At 39.2% G+C, this 27,799-nt stretch overlaps 1 protein-coding gene and 1 long non-coding RNA gene across 5 annotated transcripts; one reads left to right on the forward strand and one right to left on the reverse strand.

Annotated features, from left to right (window-relative positions):
- Nucleotides 1–1,704: 1,704 nt before the first annotated feature.
- On the forward strand, nt 1,705–9,802 carry LOC128906892 (uncharacterized). Its single transcript, XR_008465361.1, has 2 exons — nt 1,705–3,764; nt 4,295–9,802. It is a non-coding gene; the product is annotated as an uncharacterized LOC128906892 (long non-coding RNA).
- Nucleotides 6,749–27,774, reverse strand: RMND1 (required for meiotic nuclear division 1 homolog). 4 transcript variants are annotated; one of them, XM_054194948.1, is made up of 12 exons: nt 27,277–27,310; nt 25,225–25,736; nt 20,625–20,733; nt 17,605–17,680; nt 17,191–17,230; nt 13,768–13,868; nt 12,413–12,519; nt 10,254–10,318; nt 9,294–9,370; nt 8,038–8,158; nt 7,170–7,286; nt 6,749–6,917 (listed from the first exon to the last, which is right to left on the reverse strand). In XM_054194948.1, exons 1-12 carry the CDS (start codon nt 27,293–27,295, stop codon nt 6,885–6,887), a joined length of 1,377 nt encoding a protein of 458 aa, XP_054050923.1. In that variant the 5' UTR covers nt 27,296–27,310; the 3' UTR covers nt 6,749–6,884. The 4 variants fall into 4 exon arrangements, 3 of the variants coding, with proteins under 3 accessions (XP_054050923.1, XP_054050925.1, XP_054050924.1); XM_054194950.1 differs by lacking the exon at nt 27,277–27,310 and adding an exon at nt 26,320–27,218; XM_054194949.1 differs by lacking the exon at nt 27,277–27,310 and adding an exon at nt 26,181–26,250.
- Between the last annotated feature and the right edge of the window lie 25 nt (nt 27,775–27,799).

The raw sequence follows: 27,799 nt of genomic DNA on the forward strand, positions 1-27,799 counted from the left end.
CCTCTGTGTTGCACTTGAGTACTTCTGTGTTGGCATTCGTGTGGGATTCTCCTCTGTGCTGTCTCTGAAACCAGAAAAAATTAACTTAGTTATTTTTTTTTTTATTAATAGCTCATAATTCAGCTTTAAAGCACCTTGGTTTGGACCGCAATACTTTAATCCACCAATAATGCAATTCTTAATTTAAAAGTATCCTGTCTGATTCAAGGTCCATTGAAATCTGTAGAAAGATTTCTGTGTTGAGTTTTATGCTGCCGAACTTCACACCTTCGATGCTGACTTACACCTGAGACATGTCATCTGTGTCACAGGGAGCGATAAGCAGTTCATCTGTTGCATTTTGGACACCTGACTTAAGATGTGAATCTAAAATTTTACTTCCATCTCATCTTTTGAGGTATTTTTTTTTAACGTAGTTACAATCCATGCAGCTGAAATTGTAATTAAAATTTATCCTTGTCTCATTAAATGGTATTATTGTGCTTTTAGTGTTTGTATGCTGGGTTCCCCCCGCCCCTCCACTTTCTTGAGGTGCTTGTTTAGGACTCTTTTCCTATTTTTATGACTTCTTGAAAGGATTGTTCAGACTGATTCAGATATTGACACGCACCTGAGAGCATTCTTAGTTGTATTGCTGCTGTTGCTGATAGGATCAGTCCCTAGGTTTTTGGTTCTGCTTTGGTCTGCACGTACCCAGATTAAAGGCAGAGTTTTGTCTGGTAAGATCATATTTTGCATTGTAAATGAGCATACTGCTGATGATTTAAGTGTTAATAGGATAATGAAGGTGTCTGCTAATCTGAGTAAAAATTCACTCGAGCAGTGGGAGGAACTTGATCCAGACAGACCCAAGTCCTGTTAGCATGTCTTTTTGGTAGAGTTCAATTGAAATCTGGAATGGAGTAGTAGATTTTTACTGTTATAGTCAAAACCTTAACAGCTCTAGTGATGTTAATCAGGCTCAAACTGCTTAGGTTCTCAGTGAGTGTTCAAACTTGACAGCATTTTTGAAAAATCAGGGAGCAGAGTCCCTGCTCTGAGGAGCTCTTTGCTCACTGCTCTCTGCAGCACTGCTGACCCGCTCCTGCAGGACCATTGCTGGCTCTGCCAAAGCTGTGGGGAGCTGGGAGCGTCTGTCCTAGGCAATGGGCAGGAACCCTTCCCTGAAGGCGTGGGGCACCGCTTCCACGCTGGTACAAGTGTAGTAAAACGTGAGTTTGTGTCAATGCTGTACATCTGTTTTATTAGTGCAGTTGCCATTTCTAGCACTTCCACTTCTGATGCCTGTTGGCGAGAAGGCTCGGTGGGAAGCGCCACAGCTGCAGTAGCTTCTCGCTAGATGAGTAAATATTGGATCTCTGATAGTCTCCAGCCTTTTCATACAAGGCTATATCCTCCCTCCCTGTTAGAATTTTTCACACGCTCTGTACAAATCTCACTCATCTTTCACACAGATTCGAAGCACAAAGCAGGCAAAAGTGATCCCCAGGAAACCCCTTGACGTGCGTACAGGCACAGCAGCAGTTGTGGAACAGCTCTGCTTTTTCTTGCCTTGGTTTCCTTGGCGTGGGGAGGCTGTTGGGGTACAGTTGTGACAGGTGAGTGGTCAGCCCCCAGGCAGATCTGAGCTTTCACATTGTTGTTGTCAGTAGGTCTGGCTGTCATAGAGGTGAAGGAGAACTATGGTGTGTAGCCACTTTTTGTGTGCGCTGTATAAGGTAAAAAAGTGAAGAAATAAATCTTTGTCATTCTGGAGGCTAGCAGCTGTTTTTCTAGTATCAATATGTTAACAAGGAATTGTTTCTACACCTGGTGAACAAAGCTTTATCAACAGCTAGTGAGTAGCTGCAATTTAGACCAGGGGAAAAGTAATAATAATAATAGTAAAAAAAAAAAAATCATTTGCTCGTACAATGTGTGTCATCTAAGGAAATGTTTAACTCTATGTATAGAATTTTTCTTGCTAGGAGTCTCATCTGCATCAGGAATTGTTGGTGTGACTGAACTGACGCAGTTTCTGCAGCATAGATTAGCCCTCGACTTTCTGGCTTTGCCTTAGTCCCACATTAGCCTGTTACGTGGGCCCTGCCCGCTTGTAACTGGGAAAGTTCAAACGTGACTATGCATTCTTGGCTGGAGTGACATTTTTAGTTGGAGCATGACTGTAAAGTTATAGTAATATATGTGCTTGCATGTTTTTTTTTCCTTGGAAGAAAGGATTCAAACTGCAACTGTAGTGAGTGCATTTTTAAAGCCTGTGCAGCTGAGGTATTCTGAGGAGAAAGATGCTCTAAGGGAAATAGCATTGATACTTTGTTCACGTTACTATGTAATATCATCTAAATGGTGGCTTTAAGCTCATGAGATACTTAATATAATGGTTTTGAACAAATAGACAATTTGACAGCATTGACTCAAGCTTAGTTAGGAAAGTTAAAAAGTATATAGGGGGCGATAGTAATTAGCAGTTACCGTCATTTAGTAGTCATATTTCACCAGTTTGGAAAATGTACTTATTGAGTGGCTGGAGCTTGAAGATGGACATCAACAGGGCAAAGCACTAACAGAGAGAAACGGTGATACTAGCCGTAGCTGTGATGCCTTCAACAACTCAAAGTAGAGGGAAAGAAAAAAATGCTTCTCTTTGTTTCAAGTTTGTTTAACAAAGTTTGTTTAAAGAATCAGAAATGGGGGTGGTTGTCATGCTATGCGTGCGAGGAGAGGGGATTTTTTTTGTTCTTTTTCCCCAGTGCGACTAGGTCTGTCTAAGTCTTACTCCGACAAAAAAGTTGGAGGACCCCAAATAGTTGGAATTGCTTAGTTTTCTGAGATTCAGGCAGCTGGGGTTTATGTGTAGTACTGAGTTACACAGGGGATGTCAAGAAAAATGTCACTGGCAGGCACTTTGGGGATGGGAAGAAACAGGCTACCTCCTACAGCGTATAGCTACGGCAAAATAATTTTCTAAGGTTAACAAAGATCTTTGCTTTCCTGCTGACTGTAAAGAATTGCAGTCTCTTAAAAATCCTTTTCTCAGCTGGGGCTATATACATTTCAGGACACTCTTCCCCCCTCCTAGATAGTTAAGACAGATAGTTAAGCTTTTTTCCCCCCAAGACAACATGTGTTTTGGGCAGTGGTTATGGTTTTTAAACCCCATGCATATCACTTGCTGTATCTGAGTACCTCAGACTCTGCATTTCTTTTTGGTAGTTGTCACGCCAGTATCATAAACCAGTTTGTAGACAAGGATAATGAGACTCTTGGCAGATGTTAAATTCTGTCCGGTGAAGGAAGGTGGTACGTCACAGATCAGGAGCTACCAGCCTGTAGACTTTCCTTGCACATTATCTTGATGGTCTAGGAAAGTGCCTGAGAAAAGTAAACTGGCAAACTCAGTAAACCAGTGCCTCTTGCAATTTCTAAATTGGCCTACACATGAAGGATCCATAGAGTGGAAAAGGTTCACCACAACCATCATCACTACGGAGGACATACAGCTGTGTCTTGTCGTAATGTCTGGTACAGTCCTGTACAAGGCAACTTTGTTACTTAGCTATGGGCAAATAACTCATTTAGTGGGCACAAAGTATCTGTCTTGTTTTCCCCTTTGGAAACTTTGAGCTGAAGTTTGTTCGGTTCTTAGGGCTCCAGTAGGATGGGGAAGGAGAGAGACTCTTTCTTACATGTTTTAGTGTTCTTGTATTTTTGTTTCAGGCAGGTGCTTAAAGTCGGCGAGAACATCATTCTTCTCATCCAAGCTGGTATGTGCTGGCTGGACTGAATATACCTTTTTTTTTTTTTTTTTTCAGAGAGAATATATGAGTTTTTCACAGGGAGATGTCACGTACATGCAGTTGCTCATCCCACCAGCTGGGCTGATGTGCTGAGCCATGCGATTGAGAACAGGGACCGACTCTGCAGCCACTGGAGCTGTTACCCCACAAAAATAGTAGTGGAAGTCAGGAGTGCCTACTCCCAGCATTCTTTGCTGTTTTACAAATAGCTAGTCTTAGAACAACTTTGTAGCAGATCTGCCAAAGAAAATCATCTGTAAATTGTCCTTTACCTCATCTGATGGAAAAAAGCACAGATAGAAGCAGTCTGCGCAGCTGGGATCCTTATAAAGGATGGTCTAACAAGGTTCCATATGAACAGAATTTTGCCTTAACAAACAGTCTTAATTTTGTTAAAAAGGTTAAAATTTTAGAGTTCTAGGTATACTAGGAGTCTTTGGTTTTCTTTGTATAGTCTGTATTAATTGCTATTGCATCTTTGTTTTTTTTTCCCCTAGGTGACCCTTACTGGTTAGAACGGACCCATTTCGGTGAGAGCTCAAACTGTGCAAACTGTGTAGTGAAGGTGGTTCTTTTCAGTTACGCAATGAAGGCGTGTGGTGGACGAGGCAGACAAAAGACAAGGTTCTCACAGCTCAGGCAGTTTTGGGCTGCTTCTGGAACTGGAGTCTCGTCTTGTCTCTGCCATAGAACTTCTTCCCGGTGAGGCCATGCATATACTTGCACAGGGTCCCCACAAGATTTCCTAAGTTTCCCCGAGTTTCCTAAGTGCTGTCTGGTCACAGGAGCGCTCTGCTCTCTCAGTATATTGTGCTGTGAAAGCTCAAGTTAGGTTCTTGATGCGCTCAACTTCTCAGCTTGGTCTTGGTTCTCTATGTGTAATATCGTGAGAATATTCTCACTTTGCAAGAAGTTTTACGGTTAGTTGTTAGAGCAAAAACCCCTCAAACTGACACAGCTGCCACTGGGTACATTGTGAAAAAGATGGATACAAAATCTTAATGTACAGTTGAGGCTTAACTGCAGCTGCAAAACTGTGAACAGCCACTCAACACAGTAAATGGGGTTGGGGGCTTGGTGGGAAGAGAGACTGCGATTTTATGGCTACGATTTAATGTGCTGATATAAACCGATTTAAGGTTTCAGAAGTAACCGTGCTTCTCTTGTTCTGAGGTGTTTGACTTGGTAACTCTTAAATACAGTCCCAAGACACAACATCTGAGGTAATCAAGCCTAGACACTTTATGCTTTTAAAGAGCATCTAAGGTCCTCAAATGACTTCGTTAAAGCCACTTTTCCTGATAGATGCAGTTGGCCTGCAAATCTATGTTCTAGCAATTTAGCTGAAATACTGAAAAACATTCAATGTGAGATGAATGGGAACTTATGTTCTTGAGCGTAAGTATTATACTCAAATGGGGGGAAAAAAAAGCCTATTTGTCTAAGGGGTGAAAAATGTTTGCTAGAAAAATTACAATTAAAGTATAACCTAATTCTCTGTTACTGGAATGAAATGGTGCTTGGCAAGTTTTTCTACTGCATAAAGGATCTAATGTCCTGTTTCTATAATAACGCTGTATAAACCAGGAGATGAGTGATGAGGAGCTGCTCCGCAGTGTAGTACTCCAAGACTTTTCCACCAAGCTGTTCAGTTGACTGAGTCACTTCCCTGAGTGGGGGTGACGGTTCAGACCTCAGCAGGTCAGAGCTGTAGCAGCCACATTGTTCCAGAACCAAGGCCTCCGGGTATGACCTGTTCCGAGGAGACAGCCTACTCTGAAGAGGAGCTGCTGCTTCTCAAGAGGCTCCCGTGGCACTGGTAACGTAACTTACGGCAAAAGGATGCTTTTCCTAGCTCCTTCCCTGTGAATGTGTTTGATGTATTCAAGAGGAGTCTACTATCACATCCAGAAATACTGCTTTCAGGTGCAGAGACAATAGTAAGCTACTGCAAACATAATCGCACTTCTAGCCTGAATTTAGTCATCATGGCTCGTTTGTGATGCTTCAGGAGGTTTTAACAAAATTCTTCGATTATGTTCCTGAAGCAATATACTAGACTAACCTGATTTTGCAAAAGGTGATAAAATAGCAATTGTGTAGTAGCTCCTGAAAACACGTTTAGAAAGAGAAGCTGCTGGGGAAAAAATTCCCTTACCCTCTCCTAAGAGTGGTGGAGATAGCAATCTACACTCCTCTAGCCTAGGAGTAGACTGAAAACAAACAAACAAAAACCTTTTACCCTAGAGGATAATTAAGATATCTTACCCTATGCTAATTCACTCCTTGTAACTTGTACTGGTAAGAATCAGGTAATAGGATAAGACAGACAGTCTAGTAATAGAGAAATTTTGTGAACCTTACTTTAGTCTCTCATTCTGCTACAGCTTCCTCTGACAGATAAAGTTCAGCTAGTTCCCCTTTCATATAAATATCTTCTAAATAAATGTGTTCCCATACAAGTATGTAAATACCTTTTTGTGATGGGGTAGAACATAATATTAAATATATCTGCCAGATATATTAAAATCCTGCCAGGTAACTTAAGGAGAAGAAATAGCAGTGCAGTTTCCAAGCTTGGGACAAGCGTCATGGCTATCCAAGAAGGAGCTGGGGAAAATGAGGGAAAACATCATCAGTCAGAAATGCACAAAGTAGCAGAGTACTCAGCATCTTTTTAACTGTCAAGGGGACAAGGTAGTAGGGTCCTTCACCGAATTTATACAGTCAGCACAGAAGGGGTCCATCCTTCCGTCCTTGCTTATGAAGGAGACAAAGCTAAATCTCTCCCTGGATCAGTTCTGCATGCATCCAGGACTACTTCCCCTACAAATACGTTATTAATATCTCAGCTTTATACTAGCACAGCCATAGATAAAGAATTCTTTAGCATCACCAATACAACAGTTGGGAATAATGTTCACTGACTGATTTTTTTTTTTTAGTTTTATTTGAGTAGAATATGTACATAATTACCAAGAGACACAATTAGACTATTTTCCAGAAGCATATGATAGACAGGAATTTTCTGGGCCATACGGTCTTTATGGTTTTGTCCGTTTTCTTTTTCCTCAGTTTCTTCTGTCATCAGAAAACTACCCTTGCAAGTTCAAACAGAACCTGTGGAATAGTAAACACATTGATATGAATTTTTATTTGATTTAATAATCCTTAAAACAGCTTACACTGTAAATGAGATAATCCGAAAAATTAACTATAGCTGTAATTCAAAAGTTACTTTGAAAAGAACTGAAGACCAAGCCTCTTGTACAGTACATTTACATTAATAATCTTGATTCTGAAATTATGAAGTATATAAATTTCACTTGTTATTACACTTTCAGTGTGATAGTGGAAAAAAACCCCACCAACCTCTATGGTGATGAGTATTACTATCATCCACTCGAGGCGCAGAGCGTGCTTTTCATTCAGGTGATTTCTCATTAGGTCTGTCAGCTCCATGCAGTGCTGAAGTTTCTCATTCATTACCTGCAAGAGATTCCAAATACACGGGAAATCTGGATTCCGTAAGTGGAATGAGACCACTAACGCAATCCACAGAAGGGCTCACTGAACAGAACTAGAAAGGTGTTACCCCTTTGCTATGAAAGAATAGAACATAAAGTCCTGTAAGGCAACATGCACAAGCAACAGCAGTTTCAATATAAAGGAGTCTGTTATTTCAATAACAGGAGTTTAGATGTGCATCTGCAGGTATTAAACTGCTTCTGGGTGATATCTACTCATGAAAACAGCCATAAGCATAAGACACAGCTTATCTGAACACCTCAAAAGTAACTAAGGTTGCTATACCAGAAGAGGTAGTTTTTGTGCTTCTTACTCTGATTCAGCAGTAAGCATTATGTTGCCCTTCAATGAACTGACCTGAATGACCATGTCAGTAAGAAGACTGCTCCGCATCTCATTTTTTTTAACTTGTTTTCTTGCACACATTTCAGAACAAGAATTAAATCTCCTCTTCTTATAACTATTTAAAGCCTAATTTAGTGGCTTGGGAAATAGGCAATCCATTCATGTGAGGCAGGGTTGGTAACCTAAGCTGGGTAAAAGATGCAAGTGCGTTATGAACACGTGGAAAAGGGGATAGTGTACAGGATCCTATTGTTCTTTATTCAGTTTCTACAGTTAAAACAGACATTCATGGAGCAGTCTGTAACCCTGCTGAGCCAAAGACAGCTGATCTGAGTGTGGAAAATTTTCGTAAGAATAAGACGCCTACCTTAACTCTGCGATTAATGTTGAGAAACTGGCAAGTCTTGTCATAAAGCTCTTCCAGTTTTTCTCTATCCCAGTAGAAGTCCGGTGTTATTAGCAGGTCTGAACTCAGATTTATACGGTGTCTAAAAAGAATGGGTACTACAGTAGTTCAAAGTTCCTTTTGGTGATTATAGGACCAAATATTTACATAGCAGTTAAAAGAAAAAAGAAATTTTTCCTGTAAAAAGTATAATATGAAAAGAATCTAATTTCATAATAAAAATACAATTGTAGCAATTGTTTAAAATTGGTCCCACCTCCTGAAACTTTTCTGAGAACACTGTACTGTATAAGTTTTGAGCATAAATGACTTTTGCCTTATGGCAAAACTGCCTCCTGAACTTGTCACCTTCCTTAACTTTTGATAACTGCAGCGAAGTCCTTGACTATGCTAGTAGCTTGCTGAAGCTGAAGTAGTACCTGAATTAAAAGTTACTGGGGAGCTCCTTAACAGCTTGTTTATCTCCCAGTACCACATGCTGGCTACATGGACATAAGCGCAGGCTACTGTCTCAACATTATAAAGGCCAAGAGCTGAAGTCTCCCACCCTTAACCTACTGCTCACATACATCTTTGGGCAATTAGAACATTGTTCATCACTGCACAGTTCTCCAAGTAGGGATATAAAATCCAATGTTTAAAATAGGAATTTTTTTTTAATTTACCTCTTTCCTTCCTGAGTTTTTTTTGTAAAAGAGCACGTAATGCTCTGTATTCCCAACGGTCAAGTTTCACTTGAGAGGGGAAACCCCCCCCCCCCCAATTAAATTCTTACAGTGTAGCAGTGGTTTCTGAGTAAGTCAAGGGAAGAATGGAACTCGCAGAAAAGTCTTACTAACTCTAGACTGTAGTTAACAGTTCCACCTACCCCTGTGCTTCCTCCTGGTATCCTTTGCATACTCTAGTATCTACTATAATTAGTTGTTATGAGACATATGTTGCTGGACCCAGGGAGGGAAAAGGGTGTGGAATTTGACCATTTGCAATATGCTGCTTAATGCCTGTCTGTAGTTGAGGTGCCACAGTGTGAGTGGTGAGACAGTGGATCCTCTGACTAACATAACAGCACACACAGTCTCCAGCCAAAGGAAGGCTGATGGAATTCCCCCCCACCCTGCTCCGCTATGTTTAGTGCATATTCTGGTCTTTGTATCATGCACAACTTAAAAATGAAGTTCTGTGTAATACAATGTTTCGGGTGTAACCAAAAAAGTTACCTTAATGCAAAGAGTTCTCCAATTTTCTGCATTACATCTGCATGGGACAGTTTCACCTTCCTTCGTGACTTCAGTATCTGCAAAGTAACAAGTTTTTCACTGCTTCATCAAGTAGCATGTACCAGAAGTTAAGTAGTCTGGAGTTTTACAGTGTGAAATACGTATGAGTTAAAATCTGAATGCATAACGTACTTATAAACATTTGAGTTTTGTTTGCTTAGTGCCTTGTTTATCTAGCTTTGTCAGAGTATCACCATGCAACTGTTCAGCCACGTTTTTCAATGAATCACTGAGTCGTCTAAGTATTTAGACAAAATCCTGGAGCATTTCTATGAATGATTTCCTGAACAAGAGATCATTTGGTTTTTCTTCCAACTATTGTTAAGTCATGACAGTGTTCTTTTACCTAGCCACAACTTAGCCTTTTTATAGACTTTTTCTTTACAACAATGCATTACCATTTATTTCCTTCATGAAAAAACAATAAAAATTATGTTTTCTCTTTTGAACCCTACGCATCTCATTTTTATATGCGACCTCATATGGGCTTTGTACTTTAATTAAGTCTCATGAAAAACTGTGGTTTAAGTAATTCACTCAACCTCTTCATTATATTCAAGTTAAAGCATGCTACTTTCAGCCCAAGCTGCCACACACTGCGTTTGGCCTGGTTTTTAAATGCTGCTTGTCCTGTTATGCATACACATTCAACAGTGGCAGGTGACAGCGGCGCAACATGGGAAACATTATTCCAATGGAGAACCCCACTCCCAACCCTTTAAACACTGATGATTTCTTGTCCCACCACTTTGCAGGTGTTCTGAGTGTCTCTACGTTGATGGCTTTACCACCAAATGTGTTAAGCATTCAGTTGCTTTTTCCATATCCTCAGCTGTGTCTAGGCTGATCCTTTGCAAAGCAGAGGAGAAAAGGAAGGGAGAGGTACAAACAAGACCTCACCTCAGGAATTGACTGGATAGATTCCACGAAGTTATCCAATAACGATTCCCAAATAGCCAGCTTTACTGCAACACAGAGTCAACAAAGCAGAACACTGTGAGAGGTAAATATGCTTTCAAATAATCATAACTTTCAATCTGCCAACACGCTGCTTCAAGACACATACAAACATTATTTGCAGCAAGTTACCATTAGTATTCTACAATCAATGTTCATACATCTACGGACAAATCTGGGTTGGGCACTGACACAGCTCTACATGCAGAACCACCCCGAGTTCAGCTCTCTTCTCCCAGGGATCAGTTCAGATCCTGCAGAGTTTTTGCTTCAGCTCAGAGGTAGTGTGTTTAAGTGCTCTACTGTATGTACGAAGCCTTTGCAAACTACACTCCAAGAAGGCTGGAGAAAATGAGCTGTGTGGAGTCAGGCTGACTTCATGTGGTGCCACTCAAGCGTCTCCACTGCATTTCTAGTGTCCTGCAAAATTCTTGTTCTTCATTTGTCCAGTACTTGATGCAGGATGCTCAAACCACAGCGAGTTAGCTGTGTAGAACCACCCCCGTACTTGTTGAAGCTAACGTCAAACTTATGCAATCTTCTCATTTTGTTTTTATGTGACTATACTGTTCACTGAAGATATAGCTTCTCTTCTATGGACGCTGTTCAGCACAGGCAATGGCTGCACGAATTCTACTATGCCTCAGCTTGAGTCTGGGAAGATGTTTCTACAGGAAGAACAGGCTTTTGTTCTTTAGTCCGCAGATTCCCAGACACGAATGATTTAGCAACAGATCAAAAAACAACCCCGTTCACTCAAAAAAGTTAATTAGGGACGACTTAATTGTCAAAATTAACTCTTTCGTGTTATTTTTTAAATATTTTTTATATTTATATTATATATTTTATATTTTTATATTTATATATATTTTTATAAATTAACTGATAGCATCATCTAGTCAGGACACTGATTCTAAGTCCAATGCCAAGCATTTTTCACAGTCATCTTTTGAATAGAGAGGCCTAATCCAAGTCACTGACTTAAATGACATTTAATTTAGCCCTTGAAGAAAAGCCAATAGGCATTTCAGCTATCACCAATTATTTGACAGAGGTTGGCTTCTGCTGTGTCATAAATGTGACTTGGACTGTACTTGCATCCTTTATTTTTATTGAACATTATTGAACTGTTTTCCTTTATGATGTGCATGTCTCACACTAATATAAATTGGTACCAATTATCTCCTGAGAATAAATCGCTTGCTCCATTATATGTGGCAGTACTCTTCCATGCAGTGGCTCTATGAATATGAAAACTATAGAGAACAAAATCTTTTTTTTTCTCAATAGCTCTTCTTTCAACAGTTCAGAACCATTTAGTTATGCTGTACTCCTTGATCAAATGGTGCATCACTTCAGGCGTTCTGTTTCTTGATGTCCCTTCTGTTTAAAGGTGTGCTTCCCCAAATACTACAGGAATCCTGTAATTTACCCTAAAAACAGTAGGGCTAGACAGACCAAATTTCCTTTAAAGGTCTTTTCGAGGACGGTCTTACTGCTGCTCGCTTCTACTCCCACTTCCTACCTCATTCGAGGTCTGAAGCAGCGGAGAGGTGTATTTCCTCACACAGCAGCACCACTGCTGAGCCTGACTTCTTCCCACTGCCTCCTGCTGTTCTCCTGCCATGGCTAATAAGCTTGGAAAACATTATCTGTGACTCCAGACCTTTGATACCAGTACACCTCACCACCTGGGAATCACTGCTCTACATTACTTCTTTAGCTGGCACCTGACTTTTTCTGTTAGAGGAAATGATGTCAGGATGAATTACCTCAGATTACTGACAGGTTTCTAATACTGGACTCTACACTTGTTGCTGTCCTAAAATAGTTCTCAAGGGTGGGGAACAGGATGCTCGGTAGAATGTGTACCTTTTGCAAACCGTCTCTTACAGTGCATTGTTCATCTTTAAGACGATTTACATTGAACAGGGTAATTACAATTTACAGAAAACGAAGTAAAAGCTTCGAAAACAAATCCTCCCACTGAAGCACAATCAATCTTTACACAGTTTGCCTTTATCACTGTACAGCTCCCACTTATAATGACATTTCACAAAGTCTGTAGCACAGACTGACAATTACAAAAAATATTAACTTACCAGAAAGACAAAGGGCATTTGAAAAAGCAAATTTCTGCAGAACGACTTCATCACTGTCCAGCTCAGAATTTAACAAGATTTCTCCTTTATGAAGCTTTGACTGGCCTCTGTAAAACAGGATTGAAGCATTTTCACTGACTAAGCCACCAGCGAAGGAACATTTGAAGAACAATCAACGATGCAAGAAAGGCTGGCTGTTTATTTATAGAAAGCATGCCATATCTATATGGATATAATCCCCATCCTTCTATTTTACTTACACTCAGCCTGACAATAACTAAAACAATTGACTGAAAATTAGTTTCTCAGTTTAAAACTAGTATTATGACCAAGTTTTCTAGGTTTAAATGAAACTGCAGCAAGCTATGGTGGTAACTCCAGCATTACTTATATACACACAGATAATTCAGAGTGCAGGAGAGAGGCCAGCATCCTGCTTACTCTTCCTCCTGTATTATGTTTCTGTTTTCCTTTTCTTCTGCCACTTTTATCAACATCACTCCCTCCCTGCTAAGATGTTACTTTCCCTGAAACCTCTGTTGCATAGGGGGCCAGGAACAAGGAAAAGGGGGCATGAGAGTCATTCAACTTATCATGTCAATCTCGTTCTGCAACTTGCATAAATACAACGGAATATGTGAGGAATCATAAGTTACACAACTGGACAGTACATGCAGTTTTCAAATGGCCAGGAAAAAACAAAAGCCTGTCCTCTCATCAGATTACCTTAAATTAGCTCAACCTCATTAGCTCAGCTCCTAGTGTTATAGTGTCCTGTCTACGAGTTGGTTTTCGGTGCTGTTGGAAAATTACAGATAATTTTTGTAACTGTTCACATTGAGAAATATTTCTGTAGAGATCATTTGCTCCCCATGATGAAAAAACATTATTTAACGAGGCAAGACAACTTGACAAGTTTCTCATTCCACAGTATTCAAGTTGTAACTTTCCTAGGAAGTATGTGCAGAATTACATCTTTGTATATGAATCTAGATGGCACTAAGGAAAGCTTATGCAGAAAATCCTCTTTAAAATCAGATTTGTCTCAATGCATATTTACTTTTTTCTATGAGGTACATAGTTTCTGTTTGGGATTGCTGAAGAACATGTTCAGCTGTGTGGGCACGGAGCTTCGTAATTCACAAAATCTAGTGCATAACCAAGTCACAAAGGCCATTACTTGCAAGTTTAGCAGCTCAGCAAAATTTGTCAATTTAGATTTACTCTTTTCTCCTTTCCTCATTGTACTCATTTGAGAAAGAGTAAGGAAAAGTGTATTTTTACTAGCTGCTTTTGCTTGAATTTATTTTAGATGTCTATCAGCTTTTATATCAAGGGTGCCTGAAGATACTTACTCTCCTATTCTATAGTTCATCTCTTCATTCTCCCAATGGACTAGTGCAACTTCGTATGGCTGAATTTCATGCTGCTCCAGCACTCGCATTATATTCTTCATCTAAGAAAAAGACAATTGCACACACAGGAACAGTCACCATGAAGTATACTATCACTCCACAAAGATTTCACATATAATAGGTTGATGAATACAACTTTCATGCTGAAGTTATTTAAATAACAACGAATAGGTGTGCCAAGTACAGATGTGATTAACAACAGTTTACTTCTGAAGCTATCTGTCGCTGTGTGGAAGAATTTGTAGCTATGAACAACTGCAAGGAATCTGAAGGCTAAAATGTCATTTAACGTCTGCATATATGAAACAGGGTAAAGATTAACCACAGCAGCAGTAAAGACAACGCAGACGTATTCAGTATTATAACAACGAGCTGTACAAGATTTTTGGGGATGTCCGAGTGTGGAAATGAATCTTTAGGATAAGTACATCAGGTGACTGTTTCTGCCAAAATTACTGGTTTGCTGCTAAAATCAATAGTTTTGTTTCAGCTAGCAGAGGTTGGGTTATATTACAGAAATCCTTTACCACTACAGAAATCTGTAAAAATGGTTTCAGCTGCCACATTCAACCCTGTAAACAGTTAAACGTGCAATTTTACTTGCAGAAGGGATCTCATTGTCATTTTATACTCAAGCACACTAAAACATGATGCAGGAAGAAAGAGCCCTTTTCTCTCACAAAACTTTCTCCTCTGATACCTGATTTAGGATCCCTCATCCTTGTTCCTTTCCATGTGCTACAAGGCTCCCCTCATAAAAATCATTCTGCAATTAGAACAAATTCTGAAGTAAAAAAAGCACTCACCTACAGGGTTTTGAAAGGCATTTAGCTACACAGCAGCCAATAAAAAAAATCCAAACACACCACAATACACTTTTGATGCCTAAATTCTTTAGAGATGATGAATCTTCTACTACGTCATACTTAAAACACACTCTTCAAAATAATAGATAATAGTTAATCTTTCAGTGCAAAACTGTATGCTAGTAAATTGTTCATGAAGCATATTCTACAGGTTACACACTCAAAAAAAAAATCTGTTGGATCACCTGCAAGAGGGATTTTCTTTGCAGTGCTGGCTTTCTTCATTACTTTCAAGAATTTTGGGTGATACTATTTTTGTAGGACACAATAACATTTTTCACTAAAAAAAACCCAACCCTACAGCTGCAACTCTTGTTTCATAATCCTGAATTTAATATTAGCATGACTAGTACCTGCCATATATTCCAAATCTTGTGGTATAAGAAGGATATGAAAAATTATTTTCACTTTTTAAGCAAGGCAGTGTCAGCTGTTAGGTCAGTCAGCCCGGCCAACCAGCTATGCTGTGTCCAGGGGCAGTTCAGCAATGCAAACCCCACTAAAACAATGCCAGAGTTAATAGCCAATCCATAATGTAGCATGCCAGACTTCAAAAGTGTGTTCACTTGGATCCAAGTCCTCCAGCTGGCTTTGTGAAGTCATTACTAATACAGTAATAATTATGCTGTTAATAGACTAACAGTCCCTTCCAGAACTACAACCAGCTTAGGCTTCCCAGGGCCAGTACAGTGCAAGATTTAACAAAGCTTTACAGACCGTAACCGATTCTGTGAAATTCATGCGTCTTGTAAGATGCATACTTCCAAAGCTCTTCCATTGCTCTGGATAATGAGAAATTGTACTTGAGTCATAGCTTTTTTATCTATTCAGAGGAATACAAAGGCTTCCACTGACTGATGTGAGTTTCATCAAGGCCCAGCCTAATTTTATAGAAGGCACTACCTGTGACACGGTACATTTCGTAAGATATGTTCTGGATTCACTAAATGCAAATTCTTGCTATTACAGGCAATCACGTCACACAATTTCCCTTTTAAAAAAAAAAAAAAAAAAAGAGATGACACTCCACCTCAAAGCTAGCTTTGCTTTTTGCCCTTGCCATTTTTGGTGGGGAAGCTGTTGCACAACCTTCCTACGCAGGTATTTGAAAAGGGTATTTTACATTTTAAATTCCTACTCATGATCAGTCTGTAGTTATTACTTCTTCTGTTAAGTGTCCGTTAGTATAAAATAGTTTTTCTTCTCCTAATAGTCATTCAGGAGTACTTTTAAAAATCATTCACAGTGATTCTCTACGTTCTGTTTTACTGAATTACTTTCAGTTTCTGTTCTACAGACCAGTTTGAGTTTGTTTGCTTTTTTTTTTGTTCGGTTGGTTTTTTTGTTTCATTTCATTAAAACAGGTGCATAAAAACACATCCTCTATTTAAGCAAGTTGTTTGGAAGTTAAAATTTTGACTCTGATTTCAGTAAGCAGAAAGAGGCAGTTTTCCTCTCCTTTTATAAATAAAGCTAGCAAGGGACCAACTACAGTAACTAGTGCTGACAAGAAAAACATGGTATCAAATTTTCAAAGGTACTTGAGCATGTACAACAAATGAGATTTTTCAGAGTACTCCAGTGGGCAGAGGTGCCCAAATCGTAAAAATCAAGATGAGTTAGTCAGCTAGTCTTTGGCAATACCTGTGAATCAGTAGCGTAGTTACAGCCATAGCATCCTAAGTGTGCTACAGGCAAGGTTTGAAGGGAGAACTAGTATCTTTTTGTAGGCCAGCTGATATACTGAAACCCCCCAAAACAGACAGGAAATCAGGAACATTTCAGGTCTGAAACAGAAAAAGCGAACTTGAATCCAGAAATTGTTCACGTCTGGAAACGATTGCTCTGTATTTTCATTTACTTTAATGAAAATCCTCCTGTGAACTTCTGTGCATCTCAGCATCATCTATTTAATACACCATTTAATTTCACATAATCTACCTGTACACAGATAAGCTCAATACTTTTTCTCTTTGCATCTAGAATCCAGTTTTATTTAACCATTTAAGCAATACGTTAAAAAAATTAAAATAACTATAAATAAATATGCCTGTGGCATACCCTTCTTGGGCAGCAAAAAGCACCAAATTATCATAAGGGATACGTCATTTCAGTATCAACATATACTAACAATGAAAACTTTCAAAAAACCATTCACAGGTTGATTTTTCTGATCTACTTCTTCAGGACACAGAGCTGCCAAGAATTTTCTGTTTGTCAATCTCACTAGATTAATGCTTCAGAAAATGTTATCCACTTGGTATGTTACACACGTATTTGCTAATTTTGGGCAGCAAGTCAAGTTTCAAAGGTGATATATCAGCAAGCCACACACTTGGGGGCAGCAGCAGGCGAGCACCTGCACTCATTAAGGGACGAATCAGTCCTTTTCCTTCATGGAGAGATCCAAGCTCCCAAAGTCCAAGTAGGCTGAGCTTTGTGGGACTGACAAAACATCCACTTATAACATTTTAACAAACAGTTTTACTTTACTTACACTTTTCTCTTCCACATTCCAAAACACAACAGCCCCTTCCCTGTGAATTCAAGGGAAAAACTGAGGTGTAATCATACCATTTTAGATGTTTTTCAATGCATTACTCACTGTATGGTGGCAATTTTTGTCACTGTGACTCAAGAAATTTAATACTATCTTCACAAAAACTACGTAATAGTTGCTTTTTAATCATAGCTTAATGAAAAAAAACACAAGAAGGTAAGTTATTTTTTAACCATTTAAATAATTCTGATTTTTTTTCTAAAATCATTCTGATTGGACAGTTATTCCTTGAGTTTCATGAGGTAATACGATGCAATGATCTAACAAGTTGCAACACTTCTTTCACACCATTGTTATTATTTTATTAATAACATTATTTTATTAATGTTTTGGGCATGATTTATAGCTCACCTGAAGAAAAAAATCATGCCAGGATCATCTTCTTTTGCAGATTTCTCAGTACCAATCACCAAAACATTTGCAGCATCTAGTTTGAAACAATTGAAAAAATTGAACAATTAGTCAAACTTCTAAACATGACGGCTATAAACATATAATTCCAGGTTAACAGTTACATGCAAACATGTCAGTCAGTCCCTTATTTTATTTGCCTGATGGAAATGCTTGCCAGGAAACAACTACAATATCAAACTACACCGCTTCTCTGAAGTGTCACACTCCGTAGACGGACTGAGCCACTATGCTGAACTTCACTGGTATCTTTAGTTAGTGGAATATAACAGCTTTGAAGAACAAAAGACTTAAGGGAAAACCGATGCAGGGCACAGTAAATAACCTGGAACAGAATGCAGAAGTGGACACGCAATGCGAGTGAACTATGGAAGTTGCCCACAGAGAAATTACCATTGAAATCTACTTGCCCAGAAGATCTTTCTCTTTTCTGTATAGTAAGGGACTCTTCTGCACTCAAATTGTGCTGACTTTGTTTTGACAGTCAGAAACTTGAAAAAGCATATCCCCAAGACAGGAGCGGGTACATCTGCACTCTCCTTTGGATCAGAAGCGTGCTTTCGAAACAAATCTTCCAGACACCCTCATTTACCACACTTCTGATGTGCATTGGAAAACAGTGTCAGAGCACACAAACTGGATTTTTTTTTTTTTTGCATTAAATTAAACTGAAAGAGGAGCTCCAAAAATGCACCTACGGTACTCCAACTGCTAACGGGCATTTGTACAAAGGACCAAACTTGAGCTAGTGTAGGAGAATGCCCCAAAACTTACAAAATGTAGACACTGGGTTCTCAAAACAGAGTTGTTTTTTTTTTCCCTTACAGGTCCGCCCCACTGTACTACTAACGTAGACAGAGTTTTAAGTTCTGATGTGGTTTTGACCAAAAAAAGATTACTTTCCAGCATGACTAATTTTGTTGCAGAACTAGTGGAAATTGGATGAGCAAAAACCCCTACCTCTATTATAAAGTGAGACTCTGCAAAAAGGAATTTGCAGGGCCTAACACCTAAGCCTTAAAAAGTTCAACCCCTTTGCAGAAAGATCACAAGTCAAGTGACAAGGCATCAAATTCAGCCTGTGAACAAATTCCACTCTCTGCTTTCCTGCTCATGCCATAGAGGCCAGGTACACCAAGGCAGCAGAAAGAGATGACTAAGTATCAGATAAACTTTTGCTAATACCTGAATTGAGACCACACAGCTGGTCTGTATGAACTCTTTTAAGACTTTTCTTTCACTTGCTATTCCAGTTCAGAAACACATGCTTTGATGAATCACTAGAGCAAGTTTTGGGTGTGAAGTTTGAGTTCACCATGGAAGAAACATTTGTCTGCATTTTCCATTTGCCTTTTCAAATATCACCCTTCTCTTTATTCACCCACTCCAGCCAAAACATACGCAACTGAAAAGAATTTGCTCCATTGTAAGTAGAACTACAGGATCTGCCTCTAAAACGTTTTTAAAGAGATCAAAAACAAGAATAATGCTTAGGAAGAACACTACAAACCAACAAATCCACAGAGTAACTGCTGATTTAGATTTCTACGTGCTAGTATTTTTCGATTTTCCAAGATTCCATGTTTGAGTTCGTAACCAACCACTGCTACATGCACAAGCCAACCACCACAACACATCTGCTGGCACAATCCAACATCCTTTCATCACTGCTTCCTCCAAACTTTTGATAAACAGAGTATCTATTGTGAGGAGTCAAAAACACACCATAAAGAAATGAAAGAACTGACAAAACCCACGCTCCCAGGGTAAAATACCAGCAACATCTGCCTTATGATAATTCAGTCATGCTGGAGACTGTACAAAGTTTCTATCCCAAAGTTGTGAAACCAGTGTTGGTTTTAATACAAAGAAACAACAAAGGAACATGAAGCTTATACTCTACAGGACCGTGTCTATCCACGTTCATCTTTCTGAGCAAGATGATCATTAGTAAATCTTGTGTTTGAAAGAGACCCACTGGAGCATTACTGCATTTGGATTATGAAGTTTTTGCGAGGCAACCAGATATTTGATAACCTCCACTGAAATGCCCATAAACACTATCTGTCATTGTCTTAGCTTCATATAATCTGCTCATTCAAAGGGGGGGGGGGGAAAAAAAAAAAAAAAAAAAAAAGGCATTCTTTGCCAACGTATGAAAATCACAGCTGTTCTAGGGCATAAGGTTCCTTAAGCTATAAAAAGCTCCATTTGTTTTTCTCTCGTAGTATACTTCAGCTATTTCCAAGCCACACTTTCCCAGGTCATCAGAGACACTTTGTATGGAAACCAGGACCAATTATTTTGCTGAAGCCTAGTTAAGTGTAGCATTCAAGAATTGCTAAGATATATTTTGCCCAATTAAAAAAAAAAAGTATAAACTGCACTCTCTTTACTAGAACTAAGCATTTATGTATATATCTTTTTAATTTCACTTAGTCAGCAAGATTCTCTCTTACATGCCTCCTCTCTGACCCTCAGTGATTTACATTAATAGAAATGTGTGTATGGAAAGAAGATGCAACACAAATAACAAACCTGTTTGGACAGCTGAAGCACTACGGTGCTTCACATTACTGAAAGATTAATTAAAATAAAGAAAAGTTTCAGAATTTTTTCAGTTAGTGAACTTCTATTGGGATTATTTGTATCAGAAAATTTCCAAATTTATTTTTTCCTGCATGTATCTAATTTTTCAATATTTCTAGTGTTATTGTAATTGTGGGGAAATTTATCATAGGGTAACAGTAAGTGCTGGTTATACTGCTATTCTCAAAGGTTTAGTTGTGGTTTTTTTAGGCAAATGGAATTTTTTAGCAAAGCAATATTTTTATAGGCAGTATTATATATTCCAGAGTATTACCAGAATAAGAATACACGAAGTTATAAGAATTATGTACCTCACCCATATTTCATTTCCCAAGGTATAACATTGCTTTTAATATGTTTCAAAAATCTACCTCTAGGCAAACTTGTTATTTCAACATATCCATGTGAAGTCAGGTCATGACACAGATTACCAAGATGATATTCATCTGCTGTTGCAAAGGCTGTGCACTGCATCAGATTCTGTGCCAAAGGAATAAAGATTTCAGTTAGGGCAAGGCTGAAGCAAGATGTTCATAAGACAATCGTTTGCCTCAAATTTATCATGAGTGTGACATTTTTCATTTATTCACTCTATCCTACAATATCATTGCTGTGCTGCCAACCTGGTGTACAAATACTATTGAGATTACTTGCTCCCTGTTAAGTGGGAAAGCAGATCACAGACTGAGATGAAATCAGGTGACATGAGTAAGTCACACCAAAAAACTTTGTGATAGAGCAACAAAGTGAACCCTTCTTCCCTGAATGCCGATCAAATGCTTTAACAGTAGAGCTACACTTGCTACTGCTCTCCCATCCTACAGTTTATGACATACTTGGTTGACCATTGAAATCAAAAGCAAGACACCCCTAATAGCAGCTTTAACATTCATATTTTAAAGATAAATGGAGTTCAACAATCCCAGCCTGCTTGTCAAGCAGAAGTTCCAACACTAAACATCATGTTTTTCCAAGCAGAAAGCTCACTGCCCAGGTAAGCTCCAGGGTGTGAGCCAGCACAGCACCGCAGCACAGAAAGTCTCAGATCTTCTGGGACAGTTGTAGGTGCTGCAGATCTAGTGTCCCCCCTTGAGCTGAATCTTGCACTGACAACATAGTCCTGACTGACACCACAGTCAAACAGTCTACAACAGTCAGAATTTGTCTCAATATCCCACAATCATACATAACTAAAATGCCATATTGAAACAAATGACTGGAAAAGTGATACTGAGTTGCAATGAAACTGACTCATGCATGGCAAAGAAATCAAAAACTCATCTGTGTAAAGATTTTCTTCATTAAACAAACAAGTCACAATAAACTGATCTACAAATTCTACTACTCATTTTAAGTGGATTTCTTTGTTCTGATACCATGTATGTCCCACGATAATGTTTTTCAGTACAATGTAGTGGAAGATATCCAAAAAGTGATGTGTCTCATTATGGATCAGTCACTTCCCAGCTTTTTGTAACTAATACAAATGGGGATGTAACTAACAACAAACGAACAAAAGAACTGTGCTCATCTGCAAGCATTTATACCCACAATACATTTCAACTTAAAATCCAAATTATATTCTTGCAACACTCATACACCATCAAACAGCAAGGCTTAAAAAGGTGTTCTACTCCTTGGGGGGCTCGTTACCAGCCACCAGAATCACGGCCACACATTTAAACCTTCTTTTTTTATGTTAAAATTCTGTTATCACTTCCAAAGCTATGCTTACACATCATCTTAAATCAGTGATCGCTAACAGAAAGTAAACTTTAAAAGTAATTACAATATTGTATACAACTACAAGCAATTTTGTAGGCATATTTCCACGACTGTGCTATGAGGCTGAGTTTAACAGTGGAAGAGAATTGTGTTTTCAGTTCCCTTGCTGCAGTACCTTTGAAAAGTTGCATTATCGCAATTTGATCTGTATAAATCCATTCTCAATCTCTAAACTGCAAATGCAAATTATGTACCTCAGGTTCTTCCAGAAAGCTCTGGTTATTAGAAGTACTCATGCTCTGCCATGAAACTCTTCTGTCAAGAGCTAAGGGGAGCAAATTTATCTTCTAGCTAGTATATAATCTGAAATTATCTTGCTCTATGCTTCCCATAGTTTATTACATGTGCCCTTGTTCATTTCAAGGTAGATACACCACAGGACAGATTTTCTGTCTTACTGCTGCAATTTTAGTTTCAACATGAACACTTTACATTTAGTTAGAACCAGAAGTTTGCTGCTTAGACTACATGCCTGAAACAGCATTTTGAATGCACACTAGTTTGGTTTTTCAAATTGCACTGTTTCACTTAAACTTCCAGTAAGATTTTGTTCGATGGGGAACATGTGGATTGCGTGTAATTTGAGATTAAGACACATAAAATATATGTGTCCACAGGCTCTCTCGATGTCTAAACTCCCATGATAGCTGGTGAAGATACAGCCAACACGTCTGTACTCTAATGAGTGAGTCAGCTAATCCTAAAATAGATGTGTTAACTGGCCGGTCAAGATTAACGGCATGCTTTCTGCTACGTCATTTTCACCTGCAAACTTGAAAATAACAGACGACAAGATCTGTACTGATGCTAGAAAGAAACTCCAGATACTCAACACCTGGCTGAGGCTTCACTGAGATTCTATTCAGAGCACCACAACAGCTACCCTTAGGAGTAGCCATCCTAACTATCTTAACAACTCATTTTCCCTATCATCACACCCCCAACAACTGCACAGGCTCATGGAACCACAATTCTGCTTAGCCCACCCCTTCCACTTTAAGCATACAAAAATTTTTAAGAAAGGAAACCTGTGAGATGAACTCAAATCCCCACATCACCACAGGAATCAGTCTTTACCTTAAGCGTAGTAAATACTACATACATCTTTACTTGATTTTCAAGCTTTTTCTAGACTACATGGCTAGAAATGCTATACATTAAAAATTAGCTCAGAGGCTTTTCATGCCATCAGACTTCACAAGATCAACTAAACTGAGTAGTGATGCTATTCACTGATGAACTAATTACAGCTGTTAACTGCTTTCAAGTAACTCCTCCATCTATCCTGAAAAACTGGTCTTACGACCCTTTTTATCACTGCTGGTGCTCAGCACTCTGCCTGTAAACAACATATGAAGACCAGCGCTGGGGAGGAGTGGGAAGGATCTCATTCACTGACTTTTCTGCAAAGAAAAGTGTCAACTGTCAGGCCCTTCCAGACAGAAACTACCAGAGATCGGAGGAGCCTGCCCCTAGGTTAACTGCCCCTGGCAACAGGGCCTGCATTACTGGAGGGCTCTTCGGCTGCCTCCACACATGCACAGGAAAGTAGCACCAGCTTTTTCGTAACACCAGGATTTACAGAAAACCAACAGCACGCTGAAAAACCTCAAGGACTCATCTTGCAGAAATCAGCCACATCTTTAAGTTATTTCTCTATACCACATATCTATAAGGAAGTACACAAATAAGTAAAAAAAAAATGCTTATTCCAAAATACTGTCAGCCTGCAGTAAAGGTGACAGCCTCTCCATACCCCTGTAGATGGGGCTGTGTATCTGACAAAACCACATGGGGTTTATTCCAAAATAGCAAATGTTTTTGTTAGGTCTGAGTTTATGTGATTTCTGGCACAGCATTTTGCCATGTGGAAGCTTGCTCGGAAAGTAAATTATTTCAGTATATCAGGCAATATTTTCTCCATTTCTTCACAATGAAAGAAAGTAAAAATAGCAGTGCATATTACTTGCATACATATATATGAAAATGTCAAACAAATAAACTGTTTGCTGCTATTTAAAAGCCTCGACAATCTAAAAAAAAAAAGTCACTCCAATTCACTCAACAACAAAAAGAAGCAACCTCTGAAAGTAACGTCATAGCATGAATAACAAGCTTGAAACATTACATGGTTTTTCAGGACTAATATTCTTCACTTTGTTTTTTCAAAGCAACAGGAAAATTCAAGTGGGAACTAAATTGTCTATAACGGAGTCTTTATGTTACATTAAAGCATACTCCCGCCCATCACACAAAATATGAAACAAGCTTAAATTACGAGAAGGCAAGCATGTTTCTGTGCTCACATTCAGTAAATCATGTAACAAGACACATTTTGCAATGTGGAAGCTATTTCTGAAAGCACAATACTTGTTTCAGTCTCATCTAGAGTACTATTTTATTAACAATACCCTGGAAGTCAGTTGTTGTAGCTTGAGGAGAACAGTAACACTTCTGACACCAGGATTTTCCTTGGAGATCTTATATTCAAGTATGCTTAAGATCTGCCTTGGATAGTATCAAGGCTTGCACAGAACTATCTTAAGGAGAAACAGCCACAAGTATGCAGTGTTCCACTTAATCATTTCTCATTTTATTCAAAACAGTTTGCTGCTGCAGTTACTCTGTAGACCGAGGAGCCTGGAGATCTACACATGGAATAATCTTCCTCAAGTAACACCGGCTACATCTGCACCTCCATTTCCCATCTGAAACTTAACCTGAATATAATCTTAATACGGTTTGCTTCCATCTTGATTTCTGTTTGAGTGAAGCCTTAAAACTGCGTAGAACTGGACAAGCAAGGATACCTAGGGAAAATTATTGTGAAAGCTAGACTTTGTTTCTCAATATTAACGTGATTTGAGAGCACTGGTTAAAATTATTTTTAATTGATTTCATCTTTCCGCTTTGATAACCACTTATCTTCCCTCCACTTTTGTTTCCACATTGCTAGTAAATTTCCATTTTATCTTCAAAATACCAGCCACACCAGTTTCTATCAAGCTTGTTTCTGTTTACAGAGTTCCAATCTCTCTGTGGCCACACTAGGGTTAATAATGAAATCCTCCTCACCAAACAAACATGTTAATTTCATTAAAATGTTAATCTAAACACAAACCTGAATCTAAATTAAATTGATGAAGTTCCCTTAATGTTATGCAGACTGTAAATTTTATACTTTACCTCCATGTCCGACAGTAGTGGCTGGTTAGTTCTGGACGGCTGCTTGGTCCTTGGTGCTTTTGGTGGCCTCTTAACTGGCTGGTTACTGTGTTTTGGAATAATTTTACCAGCTGATACAACCGAGTAAAATCTTGATGATATGTTCCAAAGCTTTTTAATATGCTCTGTATTGAGATTGTAGTTTTCCGTCATCGCCACACCAAAACGTTTCCAGGGTGGAAAAAAAACCTCCCCACTCTGATAATAAACATTTTTTCCCAAAGCCGATACATTTCCTTGGAATAACTGCCAATTCTTGACTTGCACACATTGACTTGTCAAACAAGGGGAAGCAGTCTTCAGAGCATACAAATTCCAAGATTTTGCTGTTCGTTGAGCTCTTCTGTCAACTTCATTATTCAGCTTTAATAGTGGACATCCATTTTTATTAAAGCTTTGGCATGTTGTTGTTAAAGCATGGAAAGATCTAGTCCGAAGGCGCAGAAGTTTCAGTCTCATTGCTTCCCTCAGAACTGTATTTAAAACAAACAAACAAATTCATCCATCAATGCTTTGGAAAGAAATAATATTATTTTCCCCTTATCTAAAAGGTGACCCATACTCCTTTTGCATGTGTTAGTACTCCTAAGCACATAAACACTGTTAGGATTAAACGGCTTTTTTTTTCAACACTATAGAAATACACTTAATTAAGATCAAAACACATTATTGAGCTGTGTGCTTGCAACACATGGTGGAAAAGTGAAATTGGTTGCTATGTCAATATGTAAGCAGGCATCTTTTCCCTCCGTTGCTCATTCTGTGTAGCAGTCTGCACTCTCAGTAACCCCACCGACAAAATTACTCAGGAGCAAGCATGCACCTTAAAGAAGACATCAGACTCTGAGAATCATTATTTTATACATAATAAAAACAACAATTAGATTATTACGTGCTTGTATGGGAATGTCACCTACAGAATATCCACACTGATCGGCATCAGCTCAAACTGCTGTACCACAAACAGCCAAGCATGGATCCAGCTCCGTTCATCTGTCATGAACAGAGTGAGAACCAAGTCAATCAGATTACCGTCTTGATCCTGTTAGTACATACCAGTGTGCAACAGGGACCACAAGGCCTGCTTGCAGATCTACTTGTGCCGATGGAAACATGACACAGTTCTTATTCTGTTATTTCAGACTAAGAGCAAGCTTATTATATTTATGCTACATTGTATGAGTTAATCCAATAAACTGCAGAAGTATTCACAGACTGAATACCTCAGTGGGTGCCTTTCACTTGCTGAAAAAATCAGTGTCAAGTCCCCGTCCCCATCTGCTTTTATTAACGAAGACCATTTCCCTCATGACACAAAATCCATCTTCAGCAAATTAACCAAAAAAAAAAAAAGTAATTCAGTTGTACAGATTGAAAGAACTGCCAATTTCAGAGTATTTTTCAAAAACTGTGTAAAGAAGGATCCTCGATACCACCCCACACATTTAACATAACAATCCAAATCAGCATTTTCTTGTGAAAACAAATCATTGTGGAATGACTGGAAAAAGCCTTTCATCCTGACGAAGATACCTAGATGCTAGCACAATACATGCATAACTTGAAGAAAAACCCAAACGAAACCTCACCCTGATATAACTTAATGGAAAGGGAGCACACTAATTCTGGTGAAAGAGGCATACAACTCCAGGGGGAAAAAAAAAAAAAAAAAAGACATAAAACACCTTTAAAGTACCACAGAATAAGTAACTGATATTGGGTATAATTTTATATGCTCTTCACTTGTAGCTTTTTACCCAAATTGCAAACCTGTTATTTGCATACTTATCAGAATAAATAAATTATTATTTTCATTTTAAACTTGTACTGGATTTAAAAAGCAGCCCAGAAGAGTCTGCCCAGAACAAGGCACATTTGCCTTCTTAAAGGCTTGTCACCTCTGCATAATCAAGAGGGCTGAAAAACTCAGTAACTGCAACCCAAGGTGGCTGAGAGCCAGGGCAAGGGCAGAAGTCTCTGGAAGCGTGGGCTGACAAGAGGAAGGAGACTCACAAATGCCAGGCAGATCCATACTTTCTTAGCCAACAAAAGCTCGTGTCGAATCACAGTGATCCCAGAAGTGATTTTTCAACTGTACAAGCTTAGGGCAAGTTACAAGGAAGCAGTGACCGTATGGACTTCCACCCAGGAGCCTCGACGCTAGATGCCTGGCAGCAAAGGCACCTAGCCGGCGAGGGCGGAATTGAGCAATATTCTAAATAAACGGGATAAAGCGCTACCACCACAACAGCAGGCGCCATCTCCGGGCAGCAGGAACACATCCGCCCTTTATTCTCCAGCGCCTCCTTAACACAAGACACACTTTATTCACACCCGTTCTTCCAGCTACGGCCAGCCCAAGCTTACCGCGGCAGAGCGAGCGAAATGGGCGAATAAGCCGGGCCCACTCAGCCAGCGGCCAGGTCAGGCCTGCCCGGGCCCTCGGAGGCCTCAGCCTCCGCAGGCGGGGAGCACCTCCTCCGGTATGTGCGGGGCAAGTGGTGCAGCCCCGCTCCCATTGGCTGCCTGCCGTGAC

This window comes from Rissa tridactyla, chromosome 3, assembly GCF_028500815.1.
Source record: "Rissa tridactyla isolate bRisTri1 chromosome 3, bRisTri1.patW.cur.20221130, whole genome shotgun sequence".
Classification (NCBI taxonomy): domain Eukaryota; kingdom Metazoa; phylum Chordata; class Aves; order Charadriiformes; family Laridae; genus Rissa; species Rissa tridactyla.

Bases quoted from the DNA above. Each gene is read 5' to 3' on its own strand.
- RMND1 (XM_054194948.1), bottom strand. The intron at 20,734-25,224 runs GTAAAGTATAAA...CCTTTGGCACAG, and splicing joins CACTACTGTCGGACATGGAG to AATCTGATGCAGTGCACAGC. The intron at 17,681-20,624 runs GTAGATTTTTGA...GTTTCAAACTAG, and splicing joins AATAACAAGTTTGCCTAGAG to ATGCTGCAAATGTTTTGGTG.